Source organism: Cnephaeus nilssonii (genome assembly GCF_951640355.1).
Source record: "Cnephaeus nilssonii genome assembly, chromosome: 11".
Classification (NCBI taxonomy): domain Eukaryota; kingdom Metazoa; phylum Chordata; class Mammalia; order Chiroptera; family Vespertilionidae; genus Cnephaeus; species Cnephaeus nilssonii.
Window position 1 is genome coordinate 46,912,260 of NC_137082.1, and position 25,625 is coordinate 46,937,884.

General features: G+C 37.6%; 1 protein-coding gene across 1 annotated transcript in view; it reads left to right on the plus strand.

Moving 5' to 3' along the window:
- The window catches only part of CDH7 (cadherin 7), a gene marked incomplete at both ends in the record, with an annotated part of 106,417 nt that extends 94,030 nt beyond the window's left edge, over positions 1–12,387 (plus strand). The window contains one exon of the mRNA XM_079785301.1: positions 11,894–12,387. Within this exon, the coding sequence (XP_079641427.1) occupies positions 11,894–12,387 (494 nt within the window). The remainder of the gene's footprint in view (positions 1–11,893) is intronic.
- Between the last annotated feature and the right edge of the window lie 13,238 nt (positions 12,388–25,625).

Sequence of the window (25,625 nt, forward strand, 5' to 3'; positions counted from 1 at the left end):
GTCATATCAGTTAACACCTTATAGATGCAGTAGTAATTGTAGTGTAATTGCTGTTTTGCTGTTCAATATGTCATTTGCAATACAGTTTTATAGTAGCATTCCTTAGGACCATATGCAATTAAACTTTTTTCTAGTATTTCAAAATCTTTGTTTCGATCCGTTGTCCATAAGAAATATATCATGATTAAAAAGTATGAACCAGATACGTAATTTAAACTTTTCAAGGATACTCATTAGCAAAAATGAAACAAGTGAAGTAAATGCAAGTGAGGGTACCTGCTGGGGTCTTGGCCAGCCTGCAAACAGTCCTCAGCCCCTCACCCAGGCTGTAGGACATCCTTCGAGGGGTCCCAGATTGGAGAGGGTGCAGGCTGGGCTGAGGGATACACTCCTCCCACCCCCCCTCCCCGTGCATGAATTTCGTACACCGGGCCTCTAGTATGTTATTTTACCATATAGTTAGTGCATTATATAATAGTTAATTTATTTCTTTTTAATGGCAAGAATATCTTCAGTCACAGAACCTTTCCTGGACTTTATTTAACAAATATTTATTGGATGCATACTTAGCATCAAATATTGTTCTCTGCAGAATAAAAACCACTGTTTTTATAGGGCTTATACTTTTAGAAAATCAGTGGTCAGTAGAAAATATTGTTGAATTAAAACAAAATTGAGCCTTTACACTTTTGGTGTCAGTCTCTAAACAACTGGATAAATTTAAGGAAGTGATATTTAACAGGTATACATATACAGTCTTAAAACAAAAATCTTTTTAGGGTAGAAAGGAAGTAGCTTGATAACTCACATGACTGAGCTGTTTTAAATGAATCCCAGACTCAACATTTGAAATATGTAAAAACATAATTAAATGCATTAAGGAAAATTGTCCCTCTCTAAGTAGTTTTATCTAGCAGTGGTATCATTTTGTACCACATCCACAGATGTCTGCCTAGTGCTGGGTACCAAAATTGGATATTGAGAATTCTGACATTTGCAAGCATAGAGAACTCAGTGCAGGGGATTCAGGGTGACAATGAGTTGTTGAGCTGAGAACTACACTATAAGTTATATTACAACAAATCTGGATGACTTTTAAGAAGATAAGACACTTGATGATAGCAGTTTAGTGGAGAGAAGGGCTTCTTAATTGTAGGGCCAGTGCTGCTATAGTTAACCTCTAGGAAGCTGGTTAGGAAAGCAGGACTGAAATATGTACTTTGAAGATGACTAAGCAAAAACCATGTTCCGGTTTATATATCTGTTATAGACCACAGAGAAGTTGAGAATGAAGGGGCCCGCTAGTTTGTTTTTTTTATATTTTTCTCCATCTTTTATTTCTCTCAGTTTTGGGAGAATGCTGCTATTCTGGCAAGTTTCTTTATACCTGTGCATCTTTACCTTCTTACATGAACTGCATTATGATTTATGTGCAGATATTCTACAAAGATTGAGCTGTGAGGATGCAGGGGTTCTCTTTCATGGTTTTGCCACTACCTAGCACTATTTCCTACCATATTGGGATACTCTGTGAATGTTGACTTGAATGTTATGAAACTGAGTTCTAAAACCAGAAATTTAGGGCAGCATCATGCTTTTTCTGCTGCAATCGCATTCTAACTATTTTTCTAACACCCACTCCTTAAAACCTGTTGGTTCTTGGGCCTGCCGTCTCTTTCTGGTGCTTCCATCTCCTTCCTCATGCTTAGCTCTCCAGCTGCACTGCCTTAAACCTTCGCTGATCAGTTGACTGTGCTGAAAATAATCTCCCTTATCACATCTGCACCCCCATCCCAGCCGCACTTAAATCTCTTTTGTCTGGACCTGTTTTCCCTAATATGTATATTTAAAAGATCATATTTCCCTCTTTGGAAAAAATACATTTAGTTGTCTTATTAGTTAACTAATATGTGTCTGTCCCATTTAATTGTAAGTCCAGGAGAAAATGTGTTATGCCTGCCTCTATGTGCACCATTGTTATCATACCTAATGCATATACTAAATGGTTAACACATGTTTGTTAACTGGATATGTAAAGCCACAACCAACCAGCACAATATATGTGCCACATGTCTAGACTTCAACTAGACCTGCTCTTTCCTCAGTCTCCACTCAGAATTATATTCCATATGACAGAAAAGACAGATGATAAAAGCACTTGAACTATATAATTTTGTACATACTTAGATCTGGAAATAGTTTTTAATATAGAGATTATCTCTATAGATCTTGAAGAGCAGTTAATACTTATTCTACATAAAGGTTAAAATTTATTGTTATACATGCTCCAGTATGTAGAAGAAAATACTCCCCCAAGTCATTGAAATGTTAAGCACTTCACATTGCTTCAGGCAAGATTGGGAAATGAGAAACTCCATAAGATATCAGTATCCGTAATGTGTATTTTGTCTATGGGTGCTCTGGTATTTCACCTTTATTGAACACTATACTTGAGCATCAAAAGTCAACTTTATAGGTAATGTAAAAATGTTTTCAGTTAATATAAAAGATAATTGTTTTATACATACACATAGGAGTTAGGAGCACCAACCCCCCAGTGCAGTTGAAAATCCATGTATAATTTTTTTGACTCTCCAAAAACATAACTACTAATTGCCTGCTGTTGATTGGAAGCCTAACTGATAACATAAACTATTAAGTTAACACATAAAGTAAGCTTGAAAAAATGTTAAGCAAACCATAAGAGAAAATACTGTAAGTTCATGCTGCCTTAGACAAATTAATCATCTCTTAATACCTACATCAATATTGTCTTATATGCTATAAAACACTGTAGATTTTATATATATTACTACCACTAGACATCAAAAATGGAAAAATAATTAACTTATTTTTAGGTATAATGATCATGTGTTGATAACTAAGAAGCAGCAATATGATGATATTATGGTAGCCTAATCGATTGTTATAACATTTTTATTGCATACACTATTAGAGCCATATTCATAATACAGTATTGGGAAGATTGTTATATTTTTTAAAAACAGTTAACTGTAGTGATAGGTTAATATGCTGTTTCCCCAATTATGAGTGAGGCATACTGTAATAGTAATGTAATTTTTGAAAGCAAAGTTATATAAACTAGTAATAAAAACACATTATCAATTTTTATGAAACACATTATTAACTTTTTATGAAACATCACACACTTTATGCCTGGATAGTCATTCCACTTCAAGGATTGCACCCAATGTTCTACATAATGAATACTTAGGCGATGGTGATGATGATACAAAAACATTTCTACCGTTAATTGCTCTCCACACAAAGACAGACACACACAACAGATACATTAGTTATATGGCGTGATGACTTTGGATGACCATAATGGTCTTCACGTTGAGTAGGCTGAGGAGGAGGACTGGTCTTGCTGTCTCAAGGTGGTGGAGACAGATCGCTCAGTGTAAACATGGAAGTACACATCATTTCTGTCTGATTTCTTTTTCACTTCTTTAAAAATGTTTCTATGTGGCACCACTCCTCCTTTTCACTCTTCGCTTTAGTTCCAGGGCCTGCATCACCAAAGGGCCCATGTCCTAAAGGAAGCCAGAGCCTCTTGAGTCATCAGTACCTTCTTCGGCGTTGTCAGTTTCTTTCTGGCTCTGCTGCTTCTCCATTTTCTTCCTGCCATCTGGCACTGGTTCAGGTTCACTCATCTCATCTTCTGTTAATTCCTCTGCTGTGGTGTCTACTAGCTCTTAAACTTCAATATCCATATCTTCAAATCCTTCCAATGTTTTTTGTTATATGCCCAGTCTGTTAGCTTTCCTTCACTGGCTCTGTCATTATTGCTCTGAAGCTTTGCACAGTCTATGAACACAGTTTCTCCAGCAGGAATTTATTGTTTGGGGCATGATGACTTTCATAGCTCTGGCATCATCAATGGTGTGATCTTTTCTGCCTTTCATCATTTTTCTCTCTACTTAGGTTCTCTTCCAAAGCTTTGATAATCCTTTCCATAGAATGCCATGAATAACAAGCCTTAAAGTTCCCTTCAGACCTCCTGATCTAGAAATGGAAGTGGAGACATTGTGTTTGGGGGCAAGTAGACCACTATGACACCTTTGGTGGTGAATGCACAAAGTGCTGGGTGGCAGGGGCATTGTCCAATATCGAAAGAACGTAAAAGGCCGTTTCTTACTGTCCAGAACCTCCTGACCGCAGGGACAAAGCATCAAGAGAACCAATCTAGAGAAAGGGTTCTCATTGTCCAGGTCATCTTGTTCTCCAACCAAAAGACTGGCAGCTAATGTTTCTCTTTTTCCTTCAAGACTCGTGGGTGAACAGCTTTATAGATAAGTGCAGTCTGGATTATAAACCTTACTGAATTTGCACAAAACAAAGTTAGCCTATCTCCTTCTCCTTTAAATCCTGGTACTTGGTACTCTTCCTTACTAAGAAATGTCCTATGTGGTATTTTTCCTCCCAAACAGGGCACTTTTTTCTGCTTTTAAAAACCTCTTCAGTCAGATACTCTTTCTCCTCAATGATTTTTTAATGGGGTCTAGGAGCTATTATGCTGCCTCTTGGTCGGCAGAGCGGCTTCTGCTGTTACCTTGACATTTTTGAAGCCAAACCTCTTCCTAAGATGATCAAACGATCATTTGCTGGCATTTCCTTTCCCAACTTTGGATCCTTCACTTTTCTTTTAAGTTCTCATAAAATGACTGTTTTTTCTAAAATCATACCAGTCTCTAGGTATGCCTTTCTTATCACAATACTAGAGGCCCGGTGCATGAGATTTGTGGCGGGTAGAGGGATGGCCCTCAGCCCGGCCTGCACCCTCTCACAGTATGGGACCCATCGGGGGATGTCCGCTTGCCAGCTTAGGGCAGTGGTCGGCAAACTTATTAGTCAACAGAGCCAAATATCAACAGTACGACGATTGAAATTTCTTGTGAGAGCCAAATTTTTTAAACTTAAACTTTTTCTAACGCCACTTCTTCAAAATAGACTCGCCCAGGCTGCGGTATTTTGTGGAAGAGCCACACTCAAGGGGCCAACGAGCCACATGTAGCTCGCGAGCCGCAGTTTGCCAACCACGGGCTTAGGGGATTGTGCCTAAGCTGGCAGACAGACATCCCTCCAGCAGTCCAGGACCCCTCATTCCTTACCACCCTCCTGCAATGGAGGCGTGAGAGGCTCCTGCCACCGCTGCTATGCTTGCCAGCTGTGAACCTGTCTTCTGGCTGAGTGGCACTCCCCCTGTGGGAGTGCATTGAGCATCTGCCCCTGGTGGTCAGTGCATGTCATAGTAACTGGTCGTTGTGCTGTTCGATTTGCATATTATGCTTTTGTTATATAGGATTGTGGCCACATAAAAAGCTGCATTTTTAATAAAAGGTATTACATAAAAAGGTATTTCGCAAAACACAAGGTTTTCTTACCTGCTGTAATACCTTTATACATTTCCTGTTGGGTGTTTTTTTCTATAATACTATATTCATTTATCTTGAGATGGTGAGCAACCACACAGCTACTGACCACAACCTAAGGTACATATCATGACTTTTCTCTGCTTCTTGGGACTGATTTCTCCATTTCTAGTGGCATTTCTTATGGGTCCCACAGTGGTATTCAAGGTGTACAGTATTACAATAAACACGGAGGAAAATATGTAAGAATTGCAACAAATCACTTTCCACTAATTCACGGTGCTCACATGGAGATGAGTAGCGTCGCATGGCATTTTAAGCAGAGGCTCACAGCACTTGGGCTCACTGCAAAAGCAACAAAAGGTGGCTATGAAATTGTAGTAGGAATACAGCTACTTTTATGCATTTATGGTCTAATATGCATCTTCATATTTGTTTACATTTCTCTCAGTTCAAATGGTGCCATGCACAGTGTTTGTGTTTGGTAAATGTCAAATGTATATTATAGATTTTTTGTTTTATGGTAGTAAATGATAAAATAGCCTAGAATCGACACATTTTATACATTTACTAGAGACCTGGTGCTTGGGATTTGTGCATTAGTGGGGGGCGTGGCCTGCGGGGATCGGCCCGCTGTGGGAGCGCAGCTCATCCCAGTCAGCTGATAGCTGTGGACCTGCCCTCTGTGCAGCTGCTTCCTGGTCTGGCATCTTCTGTGGAGCCAGAGCACTCACCTCTCCAGGGGACCCGGTTGGGGCTGAGCCCAGTGGTGGTGCTGCGCAGCCTGTGGGCATCTGGAGGAGGTGGCAGGGAGTGAGGAGGAGGAGCATGGGCGAGGAGGTGACGATCGCAGCCTGGGTTCCTTCCCATCGGCCCGGGGTTCACGGAGCAGCCGTTCATCCTGGTCAGCCGAGCAGCACTCCCACTGTGGTAGTGCACTGAACACCAGGGGGCAGCTCCTGTGTTGAGCATCTGCCCCCTGGTGGTCAGTGCACATCATAGCGACTGGTAGATCGGTCATTCCACCGTTTGCTTGCTGGGCTTTTATTATATAGGATGATGTACTTTTTTCTTTATTGTTTTAGCATTTTATACATTTGTGAGTTTTTTCAAATTTTCATAAATCTCCCAAAATTTTCCCAACATTCAAAAAATCTACTTATGACTTCCAGTCAAGATAGTGGAATAAGTAATTGCTGGGTTTGCTTCTTCCCATGAACATAACAAAATTACAACTGAATTATTGGACAAGCATAATTGAGAACCTCCTGAAGACTAGCTGAACAGAACTTCTTTAACTCAGGATATAGAGAAATCTGTTGGGGGGATGGGATATGCAGAATAGGCTGGTCCTACATCCACTTGTGACAATTAAGAATCGGAGTTATATCTCAGCTATGGAGGGTCCCATCGAGGAGCAAGTAGTCCCAGTCCCACACTGGGCTCCTTATCCCATTGCAGCAATGCTGGGAAGAGGATTCCTCATAACTTCTTGCTGTGAAAATTAGAGGGCTACTGGAGACCCAGGCATTCCTCGAGGGGCCCCAAACAGACTTGCTCACTTGTAAACTCACTCATTCTTGTCCCTAACACAAAAAAAGTGCGAGGGATATATGGGGAGAAACTGAAGGGTGGGGTCTGGAGGGGATCAGGATGGCTCTTTCTAGGGACAGAATTGCTGGCTGTCACCCTTCTTCCTTTGTTGAGCCCTTCCAACTCCTGACCAGTAGGCATATGCCAAATCCGAGCTCTCCATTAACCTGGATAACAGGTTTCTCCACCCTGGTAATTTCCTGAGACCTCACCCCACTCAACTCGCATTCCCAGCGAGAGCTGCTTCCAGTGGATTTTCAACACTAGAAGCCTTCCTCAGCTCGTGCTGTGGACTTCCCTAAAATCTCTTAAAGGTCCCCAGATGAGCAGTGGCTGGCCTCACCATGTCTTATACCTCTTGTTAAGCCGCTCCAAGCCTGACGCAAGTGATGAAGGGTCTCAATTTTCATTGTAATTCCAAACTGTGAGCTGCAGCCAGTGTTAGCTCAGAATGTAGCTTCAACCAAGCGGGCACAAAACTGGCATAAGTGACAGCTGACCTCAACTCATGTTGTGATGTTCACCAAAAGGTTCAAGCCTGGCACTAGGGACATCTGCCCTCAGTTCACAGCATAGTCCCCCCGAAGCAGTTCCAGAACCAACACACCCAGTGGCCGGCTGCAGACCACACCAGCATACCACCTAACCAGCTGCGCAGAGGACACACCCTAAGGGTGGATTTCATGGTCAACACAGTCCTGCTAAAGTGACTCCCACTCTGTTGTGCCAGCCCTCATAGTCAGTCAGTACCACCCACTGACCTGCCAACTAAATCAAGGTTCAACTATAGCAGGGGAGCACACACAACCCACAAAAGGGAAACAACTGGAGCCCCCAGCTCAGGTGAACAGGGAGACTGTGCCAATGGGCCTCATAGGACAACTGCTACATATGCCACCTTGCCAAGACTGGGAAAAATAGCAACTCTACCTAAATACATAGAAATAAACATGGGGAGGCAGCCAAAAGGAGGAGAAAAAGAAACATACAGTTGTCTTGTGACATTCTTTTGAGTTAATAAAGCTGTTGTCATTATCATAACCTGCATGTATTTTTCCATACAAACAATTGTAAATTGCCCACCCCTGTACAATAGAATATTAGTCATAAAAAGTAATGAAATTTTGTCGTTGGCAGCAACATGGTTGGACCTAGGGGGTATTATGCTAAGTGAAATAATTGAGACAGAGAAAGAAATACCATATTATTTCACTTATATGTGGAATCTAAAGAACAAAATAAACAAACAGAAGCAAACTCATAGATACAGAAAAATTTATGGTCACCAGATAGGAGAGGGGTGGTTGCATGAGTGAAAAAATTAAAGGGAATAAATATTGCCAGTTATAAAAGGTGTTAGGGATGTAAAACACAGCACAGGGAATACAGTCAGCAATACTATAATGACTTGTTTGGTGTCAGTAGACTTATTGTGATCACTTTGTAAGTCATAAATGTCTAATCACGATGTTGTATACCTAAAACTAAAAATGTCACCTGTAATTGGACAATTAAAAAAAAATAAAAGTTCATGTACAGTTTGTTCAAGGGTCAAATGTGTGTAAGAGAGAAAGATTCATTGTAATTATATGAAGGAAAGAGAATTGAGAATTTTGACATCTTCTGCCTACTTCGACATTGACTTAAAGAGCATCTAATTATTACATAATTCTTATAGTCATATCTTCATTCACTTTTATGCCCTTTTATACTCAAATGGACGTGCCCCCCCTCAATTTTGCTCCCCAATATGTGTAACAGATATCTCATTTTCACCTGCCTCCACCTGTCCACCCATCATGATCCCCTTTTTTTCTTTTTTTTTTAAATATATTTTTTTAATGATTTTTCAGAGAGAGGAAGGGAGAGGGATAGAGAGCTAGAAACATCGATGAGAGAGAGACATCGACCAGCTGCCTCCTGCACACCCCCCACCGGGGGATGTGCCCGCAACCAATGTACATGCCCTTGACCAGAATCGAACCTGGGACCTTCCAGTCCGCAGACCGACGCTCTATCCACTGAGCCAAACCGGCTTCGGCCATCATGATCCCCTTTGATACTCGCCTCTCTGTCTTAATCCGATTTCTCAATAAGAAGTCTTATTTGGTCCCACTTTCCTTCTGTTACAATTACTTTTATCTTTGTGGAACTATGTAAAGAGTTTCAGAGACTAAAGTTATATACCTAAATCTAATTATTTTATTTATCCCTGTGTTTTAAAACTTACTGATGTGTCTTTTTCTGAATTAGCAATTGCCACTTGAGCTCCTGGCTTGTAATCCCATTACCTTCAATGGAGACACTGAACTCAGAGTGTTATAGAAGTGCACAGGCTGACGCTGACAGAGGGAGGTGGTATGTCTCACCCCTAATTATTGCATTTTAGGACAGTGACCATAGGTTGTTTCACATGTCTAAGACAACAATTGAATATAAAATACTGTACCTTGTGTATAGACCTTCATTTCTTACCTTACTGCCCTTTCTTTCTCCCACTTAATCTTTAGTTCACAGGCTTTGGCATATATTTGATACACTTCCGACTTCACTTCTTAACTAATCTTGTTCTTCATTTTCTTTCGATCGAAAGAAATGCAATGTCTTCACTTGCTGTGTTTATGGAATTTTGAATTTTATCATGATGAAAAAATCCTCTCTTGCTCACCAAGGGCCTGGCAGTCAGCTAGCTCTACTTACATTATTCCCCAGACTCTTTACCTCTGGAATCAACCCTGTGAACACTGAAGTTGTCTGTAATTACCATGGATAGCTAGGCTCGGTTAATTTTAGTTACTAGCCCAAGGTCACACATCTAACATGTGGCAAAGGCTGGACTTTTATCCAAAGTCTTCCCGACACTAAACCTTCATATTAGGGTAAGGTCCGTGGCAGAATGTTACAATAGTGGTAATGGAGCTGTAACTTTGTCATGGACCTTGAGAACCACAGGTTTTGCAGTGGTGCAAATGAGAATTCTCAGAAGACAAGAGCTGGGAATCCACTTAGCAGGGAAGGGAGCTGAGTACCAGACTGCTTGTGGGAACAAATGGAGAAATAATTTGTACACAAGATTTTGGACTACATATCTGACGTGAAGCCAGTTGAAGACATTCAAATGTAGTGAGTTGGAGTAAAAGTGAGAATAGGCATATTTGTGCCATAGCAACATGAGAAGGTACTAGAAAAATCTCAGAAATATATCTCAGTATTTAAATTGTAGGATGTCAGTAAAGCTTACGGGTGAGCTTACGGTCAGGGTGAAGTGGGAAAAGAAAAAAAGGGGGTGGGGAGGAAAATGCACAATAAACAGTTGGTTTCACAATTATTTCCAAAGAGCCTCAATAAAAATGTCTTCACTAGTCACATCCCTGTTGATGTTTGGAAAAGCAGATAGAAGACAAATACTATAGAAAGCTACACTTTTCACTGAAGATAAACTTATTTTAAAAAATATATTAAGTACTTGAAGGTTTGTGATTTAAAGCAGATTAAGGTGGAGAATGGAGCATGTTTTATCTCCTAACCATTGCATTTAATTTCTCTGTGCTACATTGATACCCTTCTTCATGGGTTTTACATTTTTATTTTCAAATGTATTCTTAATTGCCAAAGTAACACCCTACAAGCTATTTTAAATGTAGGTATTTTAAACTTCTTTTAAAACATATGCTGAGAGCAATGACCCTGTGGACCTTTAAGATCTTCCAAAAAAATCTGGCTGGTGTGATAAAAATTATTTAAAAACATATGTTATTTGTAGACAGATAATTAGTGATAATTCATTAACATATATTTTTAAATTCTAAATTTTTCTACTTTATTTTAACTTAATCCAGGGGCCATGAAATCTACAGTGTTCCCAGTTCTGCGGGCATTCATTCACCACAGCCAGTGGTCGGCAAACTGCGGCTCACGAGCCACATGCAGCTCTTTGGCCCCTTGAGTTTTTAGCAAAGTCCAGATTAGGAGTACCCTAATTAAGTTAATAACAATGTACCTACCTATTTAGTTTAAGTTTAAACAATTTGGCTCTCAAAAGAAATTTCAGTCATTGCACTGTTGATATTTGGCTCTGTTGACTAATGAGTTTGCCGGCCACTGACCATCGCCAGAGCAGGGCCAGATAGGGCATGGCCAGGCTACTTGCTCTTTTTTGCTCTCTAGTGCCACCATGTGCTTTGCTATCATTTATTAAGTTTGTTATAAGAAGCAAAATTCCTAATGTTAAAGGGGTGTTTGATTTCTTAAATCTGTCTTTAGCTAATGCTGAAAATCTCACAATCTATATTCTCTCAGTATAATGCATAAAGACCAAGTTCAGTATTTCATACTAAAAGTGAAACTCAATTTACTAAAGAAAAGCTTTTAATCTTTGTATATAGTCTGACATGCCAGATTGTATTTAACAGCTGAGTTTCAGAGACAAGTACTAGGCATTTCTTCAAAGAACCTGACCAAATGCTATAATCCATTTCCTTCTGAAATTGCAGCTGCTAAATTATACCCAAAACATTTATAAGTGTCACTTTGCCTTTCCAGCAATTAAGGAGCTCAAAAAAAATCGCTTTGTGTTTCCTAGCTTTGAAATTATTGTATTTATCCTGAACTGGCCTTTCACTTTGCTCTATCAAATGCTACCGAGGAGGTTTGGGAGGTTATGTTAAAGAGGGAGGCATCAATTCTGAACAGGTGTGGAAAAATGATTTCTTTTGATGTACTAAAGTGTTCTATTTTAAAGGCATTTTAGCAATTTAACACATCAACTGTTGTGAATTCCCATGTAAGTAGGCAGCCAATTCATTTCCCTTGAAAGGGCAGAAAGTCTGAGTCAACATCAGAGCCCTAATGGTGGCAGGTTGACAGTCACTGCGTTTACAGAAACTCTCCCTTTGCTGTTTCAGTGTTGATCCTCCTGATCGTCACCATGAGGAGACGGAAAAAAGAGCCCCTCATTTTCGATGAAGAGAGAGATATCAGAGAGAATATCGTTCGCTACGATGATGAGGGTGGAGGAGAGGAAGACACGGAAGCTTTTGACATGGCAGCATTGAGAAACCTCAACGTCATCAGAGACACCAAGACCCGGAGGGACGTGACTCCAGAAATTCAGTTCTTGAGTCGACCGACTTTTAAAAGCATCCCAGATAATGTCATTTTTCGGGAATTTATTTGGGAGAGACTGAAGGAAGCTGACGTGGATCCCTGTGCCCCCCCTTATGACTCCTTGCAGACGTATGCATTTGAAGGGAACGGCTCAGTGGCTGAGTCCCTCAGCTCCTTGGAGTCCATCAGCTCAAACTCTGATCAGAACTATGACTACCTGAGTGACTGGGGGCCCCGTTTTAAACGACTTGCGGACATGTATGGGACTGGTCAGGAGACTTTGTACTCCTAGCCTTGGAAATGTACTGAAGACAAAGTCAAAGCAAAACAAACAAAAAAGACTACATAACACAAAACAAGAACTCCCTTTGCTAGAGGAAATGGTTGTAAATATGTCTCCATTTTTAATGGTTTGGTTTCTACCTTGGTGAAGCGTACGTTCGTTAGATGGATCCAAGGACCACACTGACCACAGACTCTGAGCATTTGAAGGCTTTTGATAAAAAGAAATGCTCAGTGATTTGTGAATAGATAGCAACTCTCAAATACCTGCAAAGGCACTAACCTCTATGAGTAAGTAGTGCCCTGTGTCGTCAGTGAACCAAGGATGCCCAGTGCACACCTTCATGGTACTGTCAGTGAGAACAACACGATGTGCCACTGAGAAGTCCTGCAACTTCTCGGATATAAAAACGTGGGACAAATTTAATTTATAGTGATGCTTTACGCTTGCTAGATTAGAGAATCCAGAAGAATTTTATTGCTCTGGTTTAGCAAATATATTTCATTTAGCAAAATATAAATTCTTAGAAAAATCTTTCCCAATCCTCTAATACAAGCCAATGAAATTGGATTTAAGGCAACGTAAACCATTGTTTAGCAAATAAATATGAAGTGTTCCAAATAAGAAAAAGGTTAATCATTCTGAAAGTGTGCAACCGTTTTGAGATGCTTGTGTAGGTATAAAAACAGTTGCTGTCTATTCGTTGGTTTTTTTATTACCTCTTCTGATTTTTACAGGAGAATATCTTTTCTTTTTTATCTGACACATGGTCTTATATTAATTTTTGAGCTCCAATCTCCACCAAATTCAGGTCCATCTTACTGCCTCATAGTATTGAGCTCATCAGAACATGCTGATTTTCACCAGTCAGAGCTCTATGAAGGAAATGAAGCATGGAAATGGAGAAGAAAAAAAAAAAAACAGAGCAATTGAGCATCTCAGAGCAGAGAACCACTACAAGGACATATGAATTATTGGTCTGAGTCATTGGAACATACAAAACATTGGAATGAAGTATTTGTATTTTAAAAAGAAGATTTCAGAGAGAAGTGAGATTTCCTTTGATGCGAGATTTATTTTTCAAGGTCAAGAGTTCTATATGCTCCAAAGACTTTTGAGAATTTGTTTTACCCCACCTTCTTTTGCTGTAAGCATATAGAGCAAAAGACTGATTTTTATAAATATGTCTTAATGTCATGTTATAAACTTTAAAACCCATCTTTAAATTCCAGTGCAAATATGTTCTTCAAAAATAGACCTGGCAATGTATAATTTCTATACTGGTTTAGATGTGCCAAAGTGAGGAGAGTAATTTCAAGGGATCACATGTGTTTAAGTTTGTGATGGGCTTCTTCAAAAAGAAGAATTTTATGACTAAATATTTCTACCTATCATTAAACAACCGTACTAGTTTAATGTGCATATATTCGAGTAAGAATGGATTTCGTTTCTTTTTTCCTTTTAGAGAGAGTTATTGTCTGGTTCCTAATAAATCTATAGATAATGGACACTGTATAAAAAATTATGTTCTAAAAGTGCTTCTTTCTGAAAGACAAACACTGGAACTGGAACATCAACATTTTGATGACACTAGGAGAAACTGTGTAGGATTGTGTAAACTTGCAGCCCACCTTTAGAAATGAAGTATGTGAAAGTGGCCTTCAGCTTCATCAAAATCAGTAATTCAATAAATTGGGTTATCTGCAAACAGTCCTTTTATTTGAATAAAGTTTTGTAGACATTGTTTCATGCCTAGATAGATATGCTTCTTGCTGTATTAATATACCTATATATGAAAAACCAATTTTATAACAGAGTAAAATATCCCATTCATTACTTTTAGTCAAGTATGTAACTTTTTCAAATTAAAACAAAAAAGCTAGTACATGTCTACCCTTTTCACTAAAATCACAGTGTGGTATAGGTATTAGGTAGGTGTTGAATCAGCAGGGTGCTAAGAAAACAGTTTTGTAATAACCCCTTGTTGTCTGCAAGAAGATAAAATAGTTTAGTACATTTGGATGTCGAAGCTGCTGATTGTTGCACATATCACTTAATGGAGGTTTGAATGTATTTTAGAAAAGGAATATGACATTATTCACCTTACTTCCTTTCCTTTTAGAGAATATATTTTCTTCGTTTTTAATTTTTTTTTCATATTTGCCAGTAATATATTGGGAAAAGAGTAAAATTTAAATAAAGATTTAAAATTCTTGCATATACCAATTGCCATTTTATGTGTGAAAGATTATATCAATACAGTATTGAACTCGATTGAGTGATATTTTTTAAAAATGCTTGACATGACCGGAAAAATGATAAAATTTCTATGAAATTCTCTAGCTAAATTTAATTATTATGATGGTGAGTTTATTTTAGTGTCTTTTTCTTCTTCAGAAATCTGACACTGTATATGATTATCTGGTATAATACTTAAGAGATGGGCTATATTTTAAAACCACAGACTGGAACAGATGACCAATATAAAAATCAATTTTAAAACAAGTCAGGTGCTTCTCCAAAAACATTTAAATAAATACCTATTATCTAGCCAATAAAATTTCGTGGTGTACTAGAACCAACTCCCAAGAATCAATGATGCCATCTCTTCCCAGCTCCACTTCTAGTGACACCATTTTGGTAGGTTGAAGTCAACCAGGGTGGTCATATTTAGACCACTATGGAAATCAGCAAACACCATCTGTTTTCTTTGGGAGAACCAGTTGTTAAATTTTCCACTCCACTGCTTAAATTATTTTATAAAAGGAACCTTTGTAATTATAAATGCAATATGAATGAATAGACTATCAAATAGTAACATGAAGGAATTTTTGCTCTATCCTATTAAATATAAATGCATGTGCTAATTATTTTCTGGTAGCAAATCCTTGGAGCTACAAGAAAAAAATGAAGAGGGTCCATTTCAATATGAAAGTGATGGCTTAATAATTTCAAGTGCAAACAACAGTTCAGAAATTCAATAAATTTACATATTTCTATTTGTCCATGTGGGGCCACCAATAGAAACTTAAGGTGCCCAAAGTAATGCGGGTTTTTGAATGATTTAACTTCTTTAAAAAATATTTCCATTTCACTTGTTACTCTCCATGTCAAGGAAATATGTCCAAGTGTTACTGTTGTAATTAGCTAGTTATTAATAACTAGAGGCCCGATGCACGAAAATCGTGCAAGAGTAGGCCTTCGCAGCCACGGCAGCTGCCTGGATCCCTCCCTCACAGACACGGCGGCAGCTGCCTGGCTTCATCCAGAAGGTCAGAAGGATATCTGGTCTAATTAGCATATTGCACTTTTATTATTATAGATAGGAAGAAGGCAAAGGGAAGTCCAGGCATTATAAGCATAGTCACTTGGGCAGCTTCACCAGGAAGCTACAATATCACACTTCCAAGGGAACCACTGGTCTATTCCCTGCAAATCATTAGGGAAGGGACTGGACAAGGGAAGATGAGCACATGTGCAGTGAAGTAGGGGTGAGACAGGAAGGTGTCTGTCAATCAACCCTGGGAACAGAGATCATTGGCTGGAGGAGTGGAAGCAATGCAAGCCTGCGAACATTTGAGAATATATAATCACCAAACAAATGAATTCTCTCTCTCCTGTTCCTTTGGCTTTGCTCCTGCTTTCTTGCACTCATCTGTATTCCCCCCATAGCCATGTGGCCTTGAAACCACAGGGCCCATAGCCATGCAGGCCCCACACACAATGGAGTATAGGTGGGAACACAAAATAAGCTAACCTAATGCTGGTTTGGACTGTGCAAATATGGAACTGAAACTATGGGCAATGGCTTTAATTCTAGCTTTGCTAAAGACACAGCTGAACTTCCATGGCAGTGGACCTTGAGAGAGAGGACCTTTGAAACAGGAATTTAACTCCACACAAATAAATGCCACTCATTTTCCCATGCAAGTCTCAGAAAATTCCTTTTCTTGTGACATCGCAAGAAGCCCACTTCCACCAGCAACAGGTGGGGACGTGGAAGACACCCCACCAATAACAGATGCTCTAATTCTAAAATGTTATCATTACATAGTTTTAAGCCAGCATAATGAATATAAAAAGTAAATTTTACCAAGAAAGAGGACTTCCACAGAGCAAACCTAAATTATCATTCTGGATTCACAAAGCAATTCTCCAAGGTCATCTGGAGACCAAAATTAGGAGGGAGATAATCAGAAAAGGTGAGCTGAGTAGGCAGAGTACCGAGATGAACCCTGGAAACTTTTTCCTTTGATATGAAGCTCAGCTTGAGGCTGACTGCAGTTGTGATGATATACCTACAAGACAGGCAGGCAGTAATAACGTTTCAGTAATGATAGCTGCCTTTTCATGCCTTTTCACTCTGCCCTCTGAGAATGTTTTAAATTATTTTAACTTCATGCACAATTACATTTACTACACTGGATGATGAGCAGGCTTCGGCAATTATTCTCACGTAAGTGGTATAGTTATGCAAGGTATGAGTGATAGTTGTGTTATGGCCCACATGCCCAAAGAATCTTAAATGCAAATAGACTTAGCATTACGCTCAAATGTAAAATCTAAAGAAGCCAAAAATAAATTAAGGTAAATATATTGCAATTGGCAAAAACCATCTAGTTTAAATATTTTAGTTTATAACCACTAGTTGCAAATAATCTTCAAATTTTCAATTTTACTATGACATCTATTGACTTACAATCTGTCTTTGTTACCCTAATTGTTTCTGAATCACTATTTAAAGGTTTATTTATGGTTGATCTGTTTAAATTTGAGTGGAAGAAAGCTTTAACTTTTAACTATTTTTGGTTAAATGCAATGTTAAATGACAATAGATAAGGAATTTTACTTTCTGTTAGTCTGTTGTGTTTATTTGATCTATATAGTAAATTATTTTAAAGTTATTGATAACAATGTATGTATATGATGTCTGAAAGTTTGGCAAGGGAAACATACAATGTTAGCTGACTAATCATCATCATAATCAAAAGAGCAAGAAAGCTGTAACAGCATTCACCTTCTAAGTGTAATTGAATTGTTTCAGAGGAGTGGGATAATCCCTTAAGCAAAATGGGAGCTTTGGGCAGGCATTGTAAACTATAATTCCAGGGGTAATTTTTCAAGAAAAAACAAGGCAGTCAGCATTTGTGTGATATGCTGAGACTTTTTCATTGTTATGCTAACTTGTAGTGACTCAGAGTTTAACTGAAAAGGACATGTGCCTGTTTGTATATTTTTGTGTATGTGATTGGGGAGCATTGAGAAGTATGTTTGAAGTGACCTTAAAAATTGTCTAATATATTTCCTTGTGCATGCCAGCATATTGTCATTTAGCAAGTGCCTGTTAGGCAGTAAGACCAGAAAATCTGATAATAACTGAAGGGAGCAATATTTTATTTGCTTTATGAATCTAATTTAATTTAAATAAGAAGGATTTGGGTGCTAAGGGGAGAGCCTTTAGCTGAACTATCTGGAAAATTGCCTCTTTTTTTTTTACTGTGTGTATATGATCTCATTGTTAACACAATATGAAGTGTGAACTATCAATGGTGGAGTGTCACCGGGCTTTGGCCTTTTGACCATCAGTACTGAGCAGTGCCCATCATCTGTGGTCATGAATCTGGGTCAGAAGCCAAGTCCAGACACTTTTGCTGTGCCCTGGATGCCATTCTAGTTCTCTGAAACTTTATGGCTTCATGATGAAAATTGAGTTAACTACTATCCTATTTGTTTCATAGGCTTGTGAGATGATTAAGTCAAGTGCTGTGCAAACTGTAAATCACTGTAAAAATGTAAGGCTGTATATTAGAAAATTATGGAAATCATGTAATAAGGTTGTTTATACAGGGGTGGGCAAAAATAGGTTTACAGTTGTTTCTATAGAAAAATACATACAGGTTATGACTATTACAATAGCTTTGTTAACTCTGTATTTCACATACTCACAACTGTAAACTTACCATTGCCCAGCCCTTATTTATTGTTATTTGGTAAACACAGATGATTTCTGTTTGGGGAAATATGCATTAAGAAGGGGGAAAAAATCATACAGTTGGGAAGGAATATTTAAAGAGACAATTGGCATAATTAATTGAAACCACTACCTAAAACCAGTCATTTTATCAGATCTTTAAAGGTTAGAGTCTAATCCACACTATTAAGAATGTAGGCTCTCAGCATGGACAAGATTACAAATAATGTTCAGTTCTTTCCTGCTCAGATGACTGAGGGGAAGGGGATGGCCTTTGATGACCCAGCCTCATTGCAGATTTCAAGCACACTGGAATAGAGAAGACTATTAAAAGGCAATAATGAGGACAAGTTAAGGGAGATCCCCAATATCCGGATGAAATAGAGAAAATGAGGTTCTAGGGACTTCAATAATTCTGTCCGTCATGAGTGATGTATGTGTGGTTAATAATTTATACTCTCTGAAGAATTAGTGCAATATTGACTTCACGTGAAAGCTTTCTTGTGCTCTTCTTGTTTTGATGACCCGAAAGCACTTCCAGTATCTTATAGCAGTTTATCTTAGGCTTTTACAAGTGAAGAAGCCATTGGAGAGTAATATACACAGGATAGTGCTGTTTTGTCAGTGATTGCCTGTTCATAAATGAGTATTAGACTTCAACTCCACTTTAGCTATTAGTTATGTGAATCTCATGTGAACAAGAATTATAAAATAACATATTAATAACTATATAACTACTGAGAATGTTGAGAAGTACAGCATACACTCAAAACGTTAACTTTTACATTTTCTATTGCTTTATATAATGAAATTATGCAAATGGTTTAAATTTTTATAAGCAGGAAAATTATATGATTTTCTACTTACTACTTCATGTTATTTTTTGTAGTATGAACATATGATTTTTGTGGAATGATTGTAAATTATCCAAGGAAACGTGAAGTAAGTGGTAGAGATGAAAGAAGAAAAAAAAAAACCTTAAAATATTTTGCTCATTATATTTTCTATTGTCATAGACCCTCCAAAAAATTGTATTCTGGTTTGAGAGGATAAGAAGGGAGTTGAAACATTTCAAAATCAGACTCTCCAATCGTAATTCGACTTTCACTTCCTTGCAAATAATGTGGGACCTTCTTTATTCGTTAAAATAAATCTAACTGGGAAAAACAGCATTAAATTTGGTGTTTCAAAGTATTGAGAAAACGGAAATATTCATAGGGCCAGTAATCAGACATTTCATCACTATGTTCTAATCTGTCGCTTGTTATCTGTGAGAGGGTTCATTGTTCCAGGAATGGACAGTATCCTAGCAGTATGGCAGACTAGCTATTCTGAGGGTCATCCTCTCGGTAGATTCCTATACCTTTGTCTACATTGTTGACTCAAAAGAGGGTAAGGAAAAGCCCAACAAGCTTTATACTTTTCAAAGGAAAGAAAATAATTTTATAAAGAGAAAAAGCAGGTACCACGGAAGTGAATGTAAACCAACAGGGCCCCAGAAGTTGTGCTATGGACAGCTGTCAACCCAGTGCCACACCTGTGGAAGACAGTGGGACATATGCAAAGTCAGGACCCAAAGGTACTAACATCATTTGAGGCTAGTTGTCCCACTCGCTCCCAGGTTATTTTCAATCAAACATGAACGAACAGCTAAAATCATGAAATACAAGATGATTCACAGAAACTCCAAGAATTTTCACAAATTGTAATTATCAAAAACATAAGAGAAGGCATATAGAGGCTAGGGCATGTATCTTTATAGTTATAATAGAGGTTATCAATGATAGGGATATATTTGTAAAAGACCCAAATTGTACATTTAAAATGAATAATGTATTATTTGAAGCTAAACTTTCAGTGGAGAGATTATGTACTACATTTGACACTGAATGAGAGAGACTTGGTAAACTGGAAGATAGGTTGAAAAAAGTTACCTAGGCTGTGACATAGATTTTTTTTTTTTTTAAAGATATAATCTGCAAAAGCATAAGGATAAAACATGGAGATCTAAAATGTTTTACTCGTTGTGATATTTTACTTAAAAATTAAGTAGAATGTTTCAGTGTCTCATTTGACTCCCATCTTTGAATGATGGTCATCATCTAAAATGCCGAGGGTTACACAGGAGAGTGCAAACAGGCACCCCTGTCAAATTCTCCACTAGGGAGACCAGTAAATAATATTCTTTATATGGTAATGCTGAAACTCTCCATGGATTCAACTGGTCTCTACATTGGACAAGGACGTTCTTACAATCATCAGTGATTTTGAAGCACTTCAAATTGTCTTTCGCAATTGAAATATTAAAATAAGTACTAATAGTATGAATTATTGTTACTGAATTAAAAAAGCCATGAATTCATGCTGGTATAAATGAATACAAAAATTAAATTAGGAATAAAAGTACTTTCTTACAATAGAATAATAAATACGGAAGAAATAATGAAGCCAGGAAGTTATCAGTGATATTAATATTGTGTATGTTTGATGATGATAAATATATTATTTACATGCCCTCAAGATTTCTTCTAACAACATATTACAAAGGGAAATAATAGTCTTAAAGTGGAGAAGTCTGGCCAGATACTGCCTTAATTAGCAAATGACCTGATGACTAACTAACACTAGGACAGACTGTTATCAAATGCATTTTGATATGATGCACTGATATGTATCCTGTTTTTAATGGAAGACTCAGTGTAAGAAACAAAATTGAGAAATATTCTCCAGATTAATGTATCCATCTTTTTTTCATCTTAAATTTTATTTTAGCAGTATTCTGATATTATTTTAAATGTATCCCATGCACCTGTTAAAAAATCAAACACAATAAAAAATATAAACTCATGCTTGGAATTCCGGAATTCCTTTCTTTTCACCACAGGCAGCCAGTAATAATTTCTTGGGAATTCTTCCAGAGATAGTTTTTGCATGACAAGAATATATGTACTATTTTCAAAAAACAAACACACAAATGTTGTCATTACTAATTATACCTTTCTTATCCTTTGTTTCCTTGACTTTTCTTTTTCAGCCTGAATATTATTATGCTAAATGAAATAAGCTAATCAGAAAAACATGAATACCACATGTGGAATCTAATGAACAATATAAACTGAGGGACAAAATAGAAACAGAGGCATGGATACATGGAACAGACTGACAGCTGTCAGAGGGGAGTGGTGGGGGGAAGACTGGATAAAAAAAGGTGAAGGGATTAGCCAAAGAACATATATACATAACCCATAGACATGGACGACAGTGTGGGGATAGCCAGAGGGCAAGGGTGGGGTGGGGGCTGGTGGAAGTGGGCAAAGGGGAGGGGGAAAGGAAAGGGGAGAGAACAGTGTCAATAATAAAAATAAAGTTTTAAAAATATCATGAAACTTAATGAAGTATATCTATATGGCGATATGGAAATCTCTAAGATAACTAAGCTAAAAATGAGACCATATTTTTTTAATAATGGCAAGATTGGAAATTTTAAAAGTCAGTGAATTAAAAGTCAGTGAATTAATTTCAGATTAAAGAAAAATAAAGATATATAAATGCTATACACCTACTTTCAGAGTTACAAGGCACATTTTGCAAATTATTTTCTGAAGCTACAACCTGAAGGCCAATTTAGCCTACCCCAGGCCACAAAGTGAAATCCTTTTTATCTATTTGGTGAATAACAAAAGGCATCTTTGATTATGGTAGAAACAGAATATTAAGTAGAGATAGCATTATCTTTGTTGCCAAGTAAGTTAGAAAAGATCATTAAATAAAACATAGTAAGAGACTTGCACATGCCAATGCTAATGCATACAATGCAGGCGTAGATATAGTTTCTATGGTGATCACCAAGCTGCTGCTAAGCTCTAATTCTTTTTTCCATATGACAGTATAGTTTTTGTTATAAAATTTAAGAGATGCTTTATATTCACCAACAGAGTATGAGTTGGCACTAGCTAATTTTCATATAAACCATTGGTTTTTCAAATAACTGTCTATAAAATTTGTAAAGAACATTACCACTTTTTTCCCCACGATGTGAATGACATAGATTTTCTGATTGGATTGGTATAAATTCACTTACTGGAAATCTATATATTTATTAAAAATAAGTTTTCTTTAGAAAATGTTGACAGTGGAACTATAGGTGATATAGGAAAAATGTTGATGTGATTTTTCAGTGGTCTATTTATCATTCCTTGTACTTGTTAATAACATAATAAATGTCTGGTTTGAGCCATTGTTAAGTAGGTACTCAAATTTTTTTTTGCTGTCAAACACCTTCTCTACAGAGTCAGAGTGTATGAGTTAAACATTTTTATATTAAATATTTTAAGAAATTTAAATGCTTATATTTAATCAGAGAATAAAATTGACAAAGTATATTCTAACAAAATAAAATGAAATGGGGGGAGGGACCCCATACTTTATCTGCTTTTCTAGCTGGCAAAAGATAAGTCATAATTACAATTTTATATGCAATTAATACTACTAATATCTTTAAATATATTTCACTGAAGCTTAAATTATCTCTGAACCCCTGATTACATATCAATATGTATAACGTACTCAATTTTACCTTTGCTTAATTCATTATGCCTTCTATATAAGATTAAGATACTCAAACTGAGAATTTTCCTACAACAGGTACTTCATCGAAGGCTCTGCTGTCTTGAAACTCTTCCCTAATCATATAATGCAAGCTCTAAGTCTTGTCTAACACCCTCTTACTGAGATGCCCCACAATTCTGCGTTTTGCTTCTTTGTCGCATCAAGTAATTAAACTATTTTGGTGAACTGCAGGTCTTTTACTAGTGGCCTTTGACTGTAAGGTATTGACAGCTACGTAGCAGATAATGGAGAGATGAGAAAGTAACTGGAAGAGAATGTAGGGCCAAGGAAGTGTTTTTCAATGAGGGGATGATAGTGCAATATGTCTGTAAGCTGATGGAGGGGAGATAATTGCTAACGTTCTATCTCTGAGTTGAGAGAGGGAGGGGTTGAAGGCATAGGGCTGGCCTTACATAGGTAAAAGGGGAGTCCATAAATAGTAATATTAGGGAAGGTAGGGCCTACTGCTACAAGCACAGGTAGCTTGAAAGATGTAGTAGTGGGAGCATGTAGAAATTCTCTTCTAATTGCTCTGGTTGTTCTTGCTAAACAAGAGAGACTTCGAAGTCATCAGCAGAAAGTGATGAGGGGGAATGACACCTTTAGGATTGAGGAGAGTAAAGGAGAGAAGTAGATCTCTAGGGAGGTGGTAGGGTGAAAGGATGAGAGAAATGGAGCAGGAGCAGGACCTGTGGTAGTAGTAAAATCTCAGCACCCTTGAACTTACTGATCATGATGGGAAATCACCTGTCTCTTATGTTCCCAAATCCCAATACACTCAATATAATTTTTAAACAAAGGTTGGTATTGATAATCTAAATCCTGATTTACTAAGATTATCAAGCTCTGCAGATACACACACATACTCCTGTAGGTAGATTTTTCAGAAGTGGTCATTAGGAGGGACAGCATGGCACCGCTAGGTACAGCTGTGAGAGGTAGACTCCTGGGTCCAAGTCCAATTATCTGAGGGATTCTGGGCAAAAGACTTGTCTCTTCGTGGCTCATAATGTACATCTGTGTAGTTGGCATAATAATGGAATCTATTATGTATGAATGCTAAGAGAGTTAAATACTTACAAAGCACGTAGAACAGGCATTACATTTCCTAAATAAGCAGAAATCTTGTATCATTTTTTTCCTGAGTTGTGTTGGGGAAAAAATGAAGTCGAATGAGTAGCATATCATCATGCATCATGGCCTTTGCTAACATGATTCTTTCTGGTGGTCATTAGGAAGATCATGACTGGCAACTTGAGTGAATTAGTCATTTAACACTGACGCATCCATGAATGAAAGCACTCCTTCCCAAAAATTCTTGCGCTATTTGTAAAAATTATGTATGGAAAGTACTGACAGAAACTTGTGTGGAAAGTTGGAGAAAATATCAGTTCCAGATAGTACGATAGCAATCAATTATTAATATATTACTGAATTGGCCAGTTATAAGGGTAAAAATGCATTTTTGACTTTATTTTTTTTATTTTTGTGAGGGAGAGATTCTAAGATGTTATTGTCCAACAATTCTCTGCATGACCACCAAAACAAAGCCCCTTTAAAAAAAACAATATCTTATTTTGAATGTGTCCACTTAACTGACATGCTTTAAGGATTACTGTGAGATATCATTAAGACAGCCCCAATGTGAAAGGATAAATTACTATTCATTCCTACTTTACTGATTCAGTTTTAATATTACATTAAAATTTTTGAGATATTTTATTTCTTTTGTGCTTAAATATTTGCTTTTGTATGGCTAAAGATTTATTTTTAAAAAAAAAACAACAACACACATTGTGTTCACAGAGTCTAGAAAAGTGTAAAAGACCAGGTCTATTGAACGAAAAGTCTTTCTCAAATCTATAAAAATACAAATAATCAGACTTCTAAAAGAAATTATTTCTCTTAGGCATTTTTTTGACCCTGGCATTCGAAATACATAACTTCTTCAAAAAACTTAAAACATTATGTGATAGTTTTATTAATAAAGTATTTGGGGCTACAATAGACCAAAGCTGTCCAAGTCCACCTAATTCAGATGCAAAGAGTGATGACAAAGCACAGTGCCTATGAGCAGCCAGGAAGCTGTGCAGGAGAGCCGAGATCTACCCAGGAGAATAGGCTCCTGTGAAAATAAGATAAGGCGTTTTACTGCACTAACCTATTATCTTTGGAAATGTGTTCGATGGTAAGTATTAGTGACCAAGTGTTTTTTTACTCTAAAAACATGACTCAAAGGTTTCCTTTTGCTTCTCAATGAGTTTTGCCTTGCTTTACAGGCAATGCCCACAGAGAGAAAAAAAGGGTTATTTGTGTGATACTACATTGAATTGTACAGTCAAGGATGCTGTAAGGATTTGTGAAGTGTATAAAAATTAAAACATTGCTTTTTCCCCCCAGGAACAAAGAAAAGGTTGAACAATGTCTGTGGCTTTGTTCTTCCATACCTAGTGTCCTGCTAAGGCAAGAGAGGATGGCAAACGTATTAGACATTATTACAAACTTATTGATAATTATTCATTTACTAGAGGCCCGGTGCATGAAATTCGTGCACGGGCGAGGGGTGGGGGAGGAGCGGGGTGTCCCTCAGCCCAGCCTGCACCCTCTCCAATCTCAGACCACTTGAGGGATGTCCGACTCCCTGTTTGGGATTGGGCTTAAACGGGAA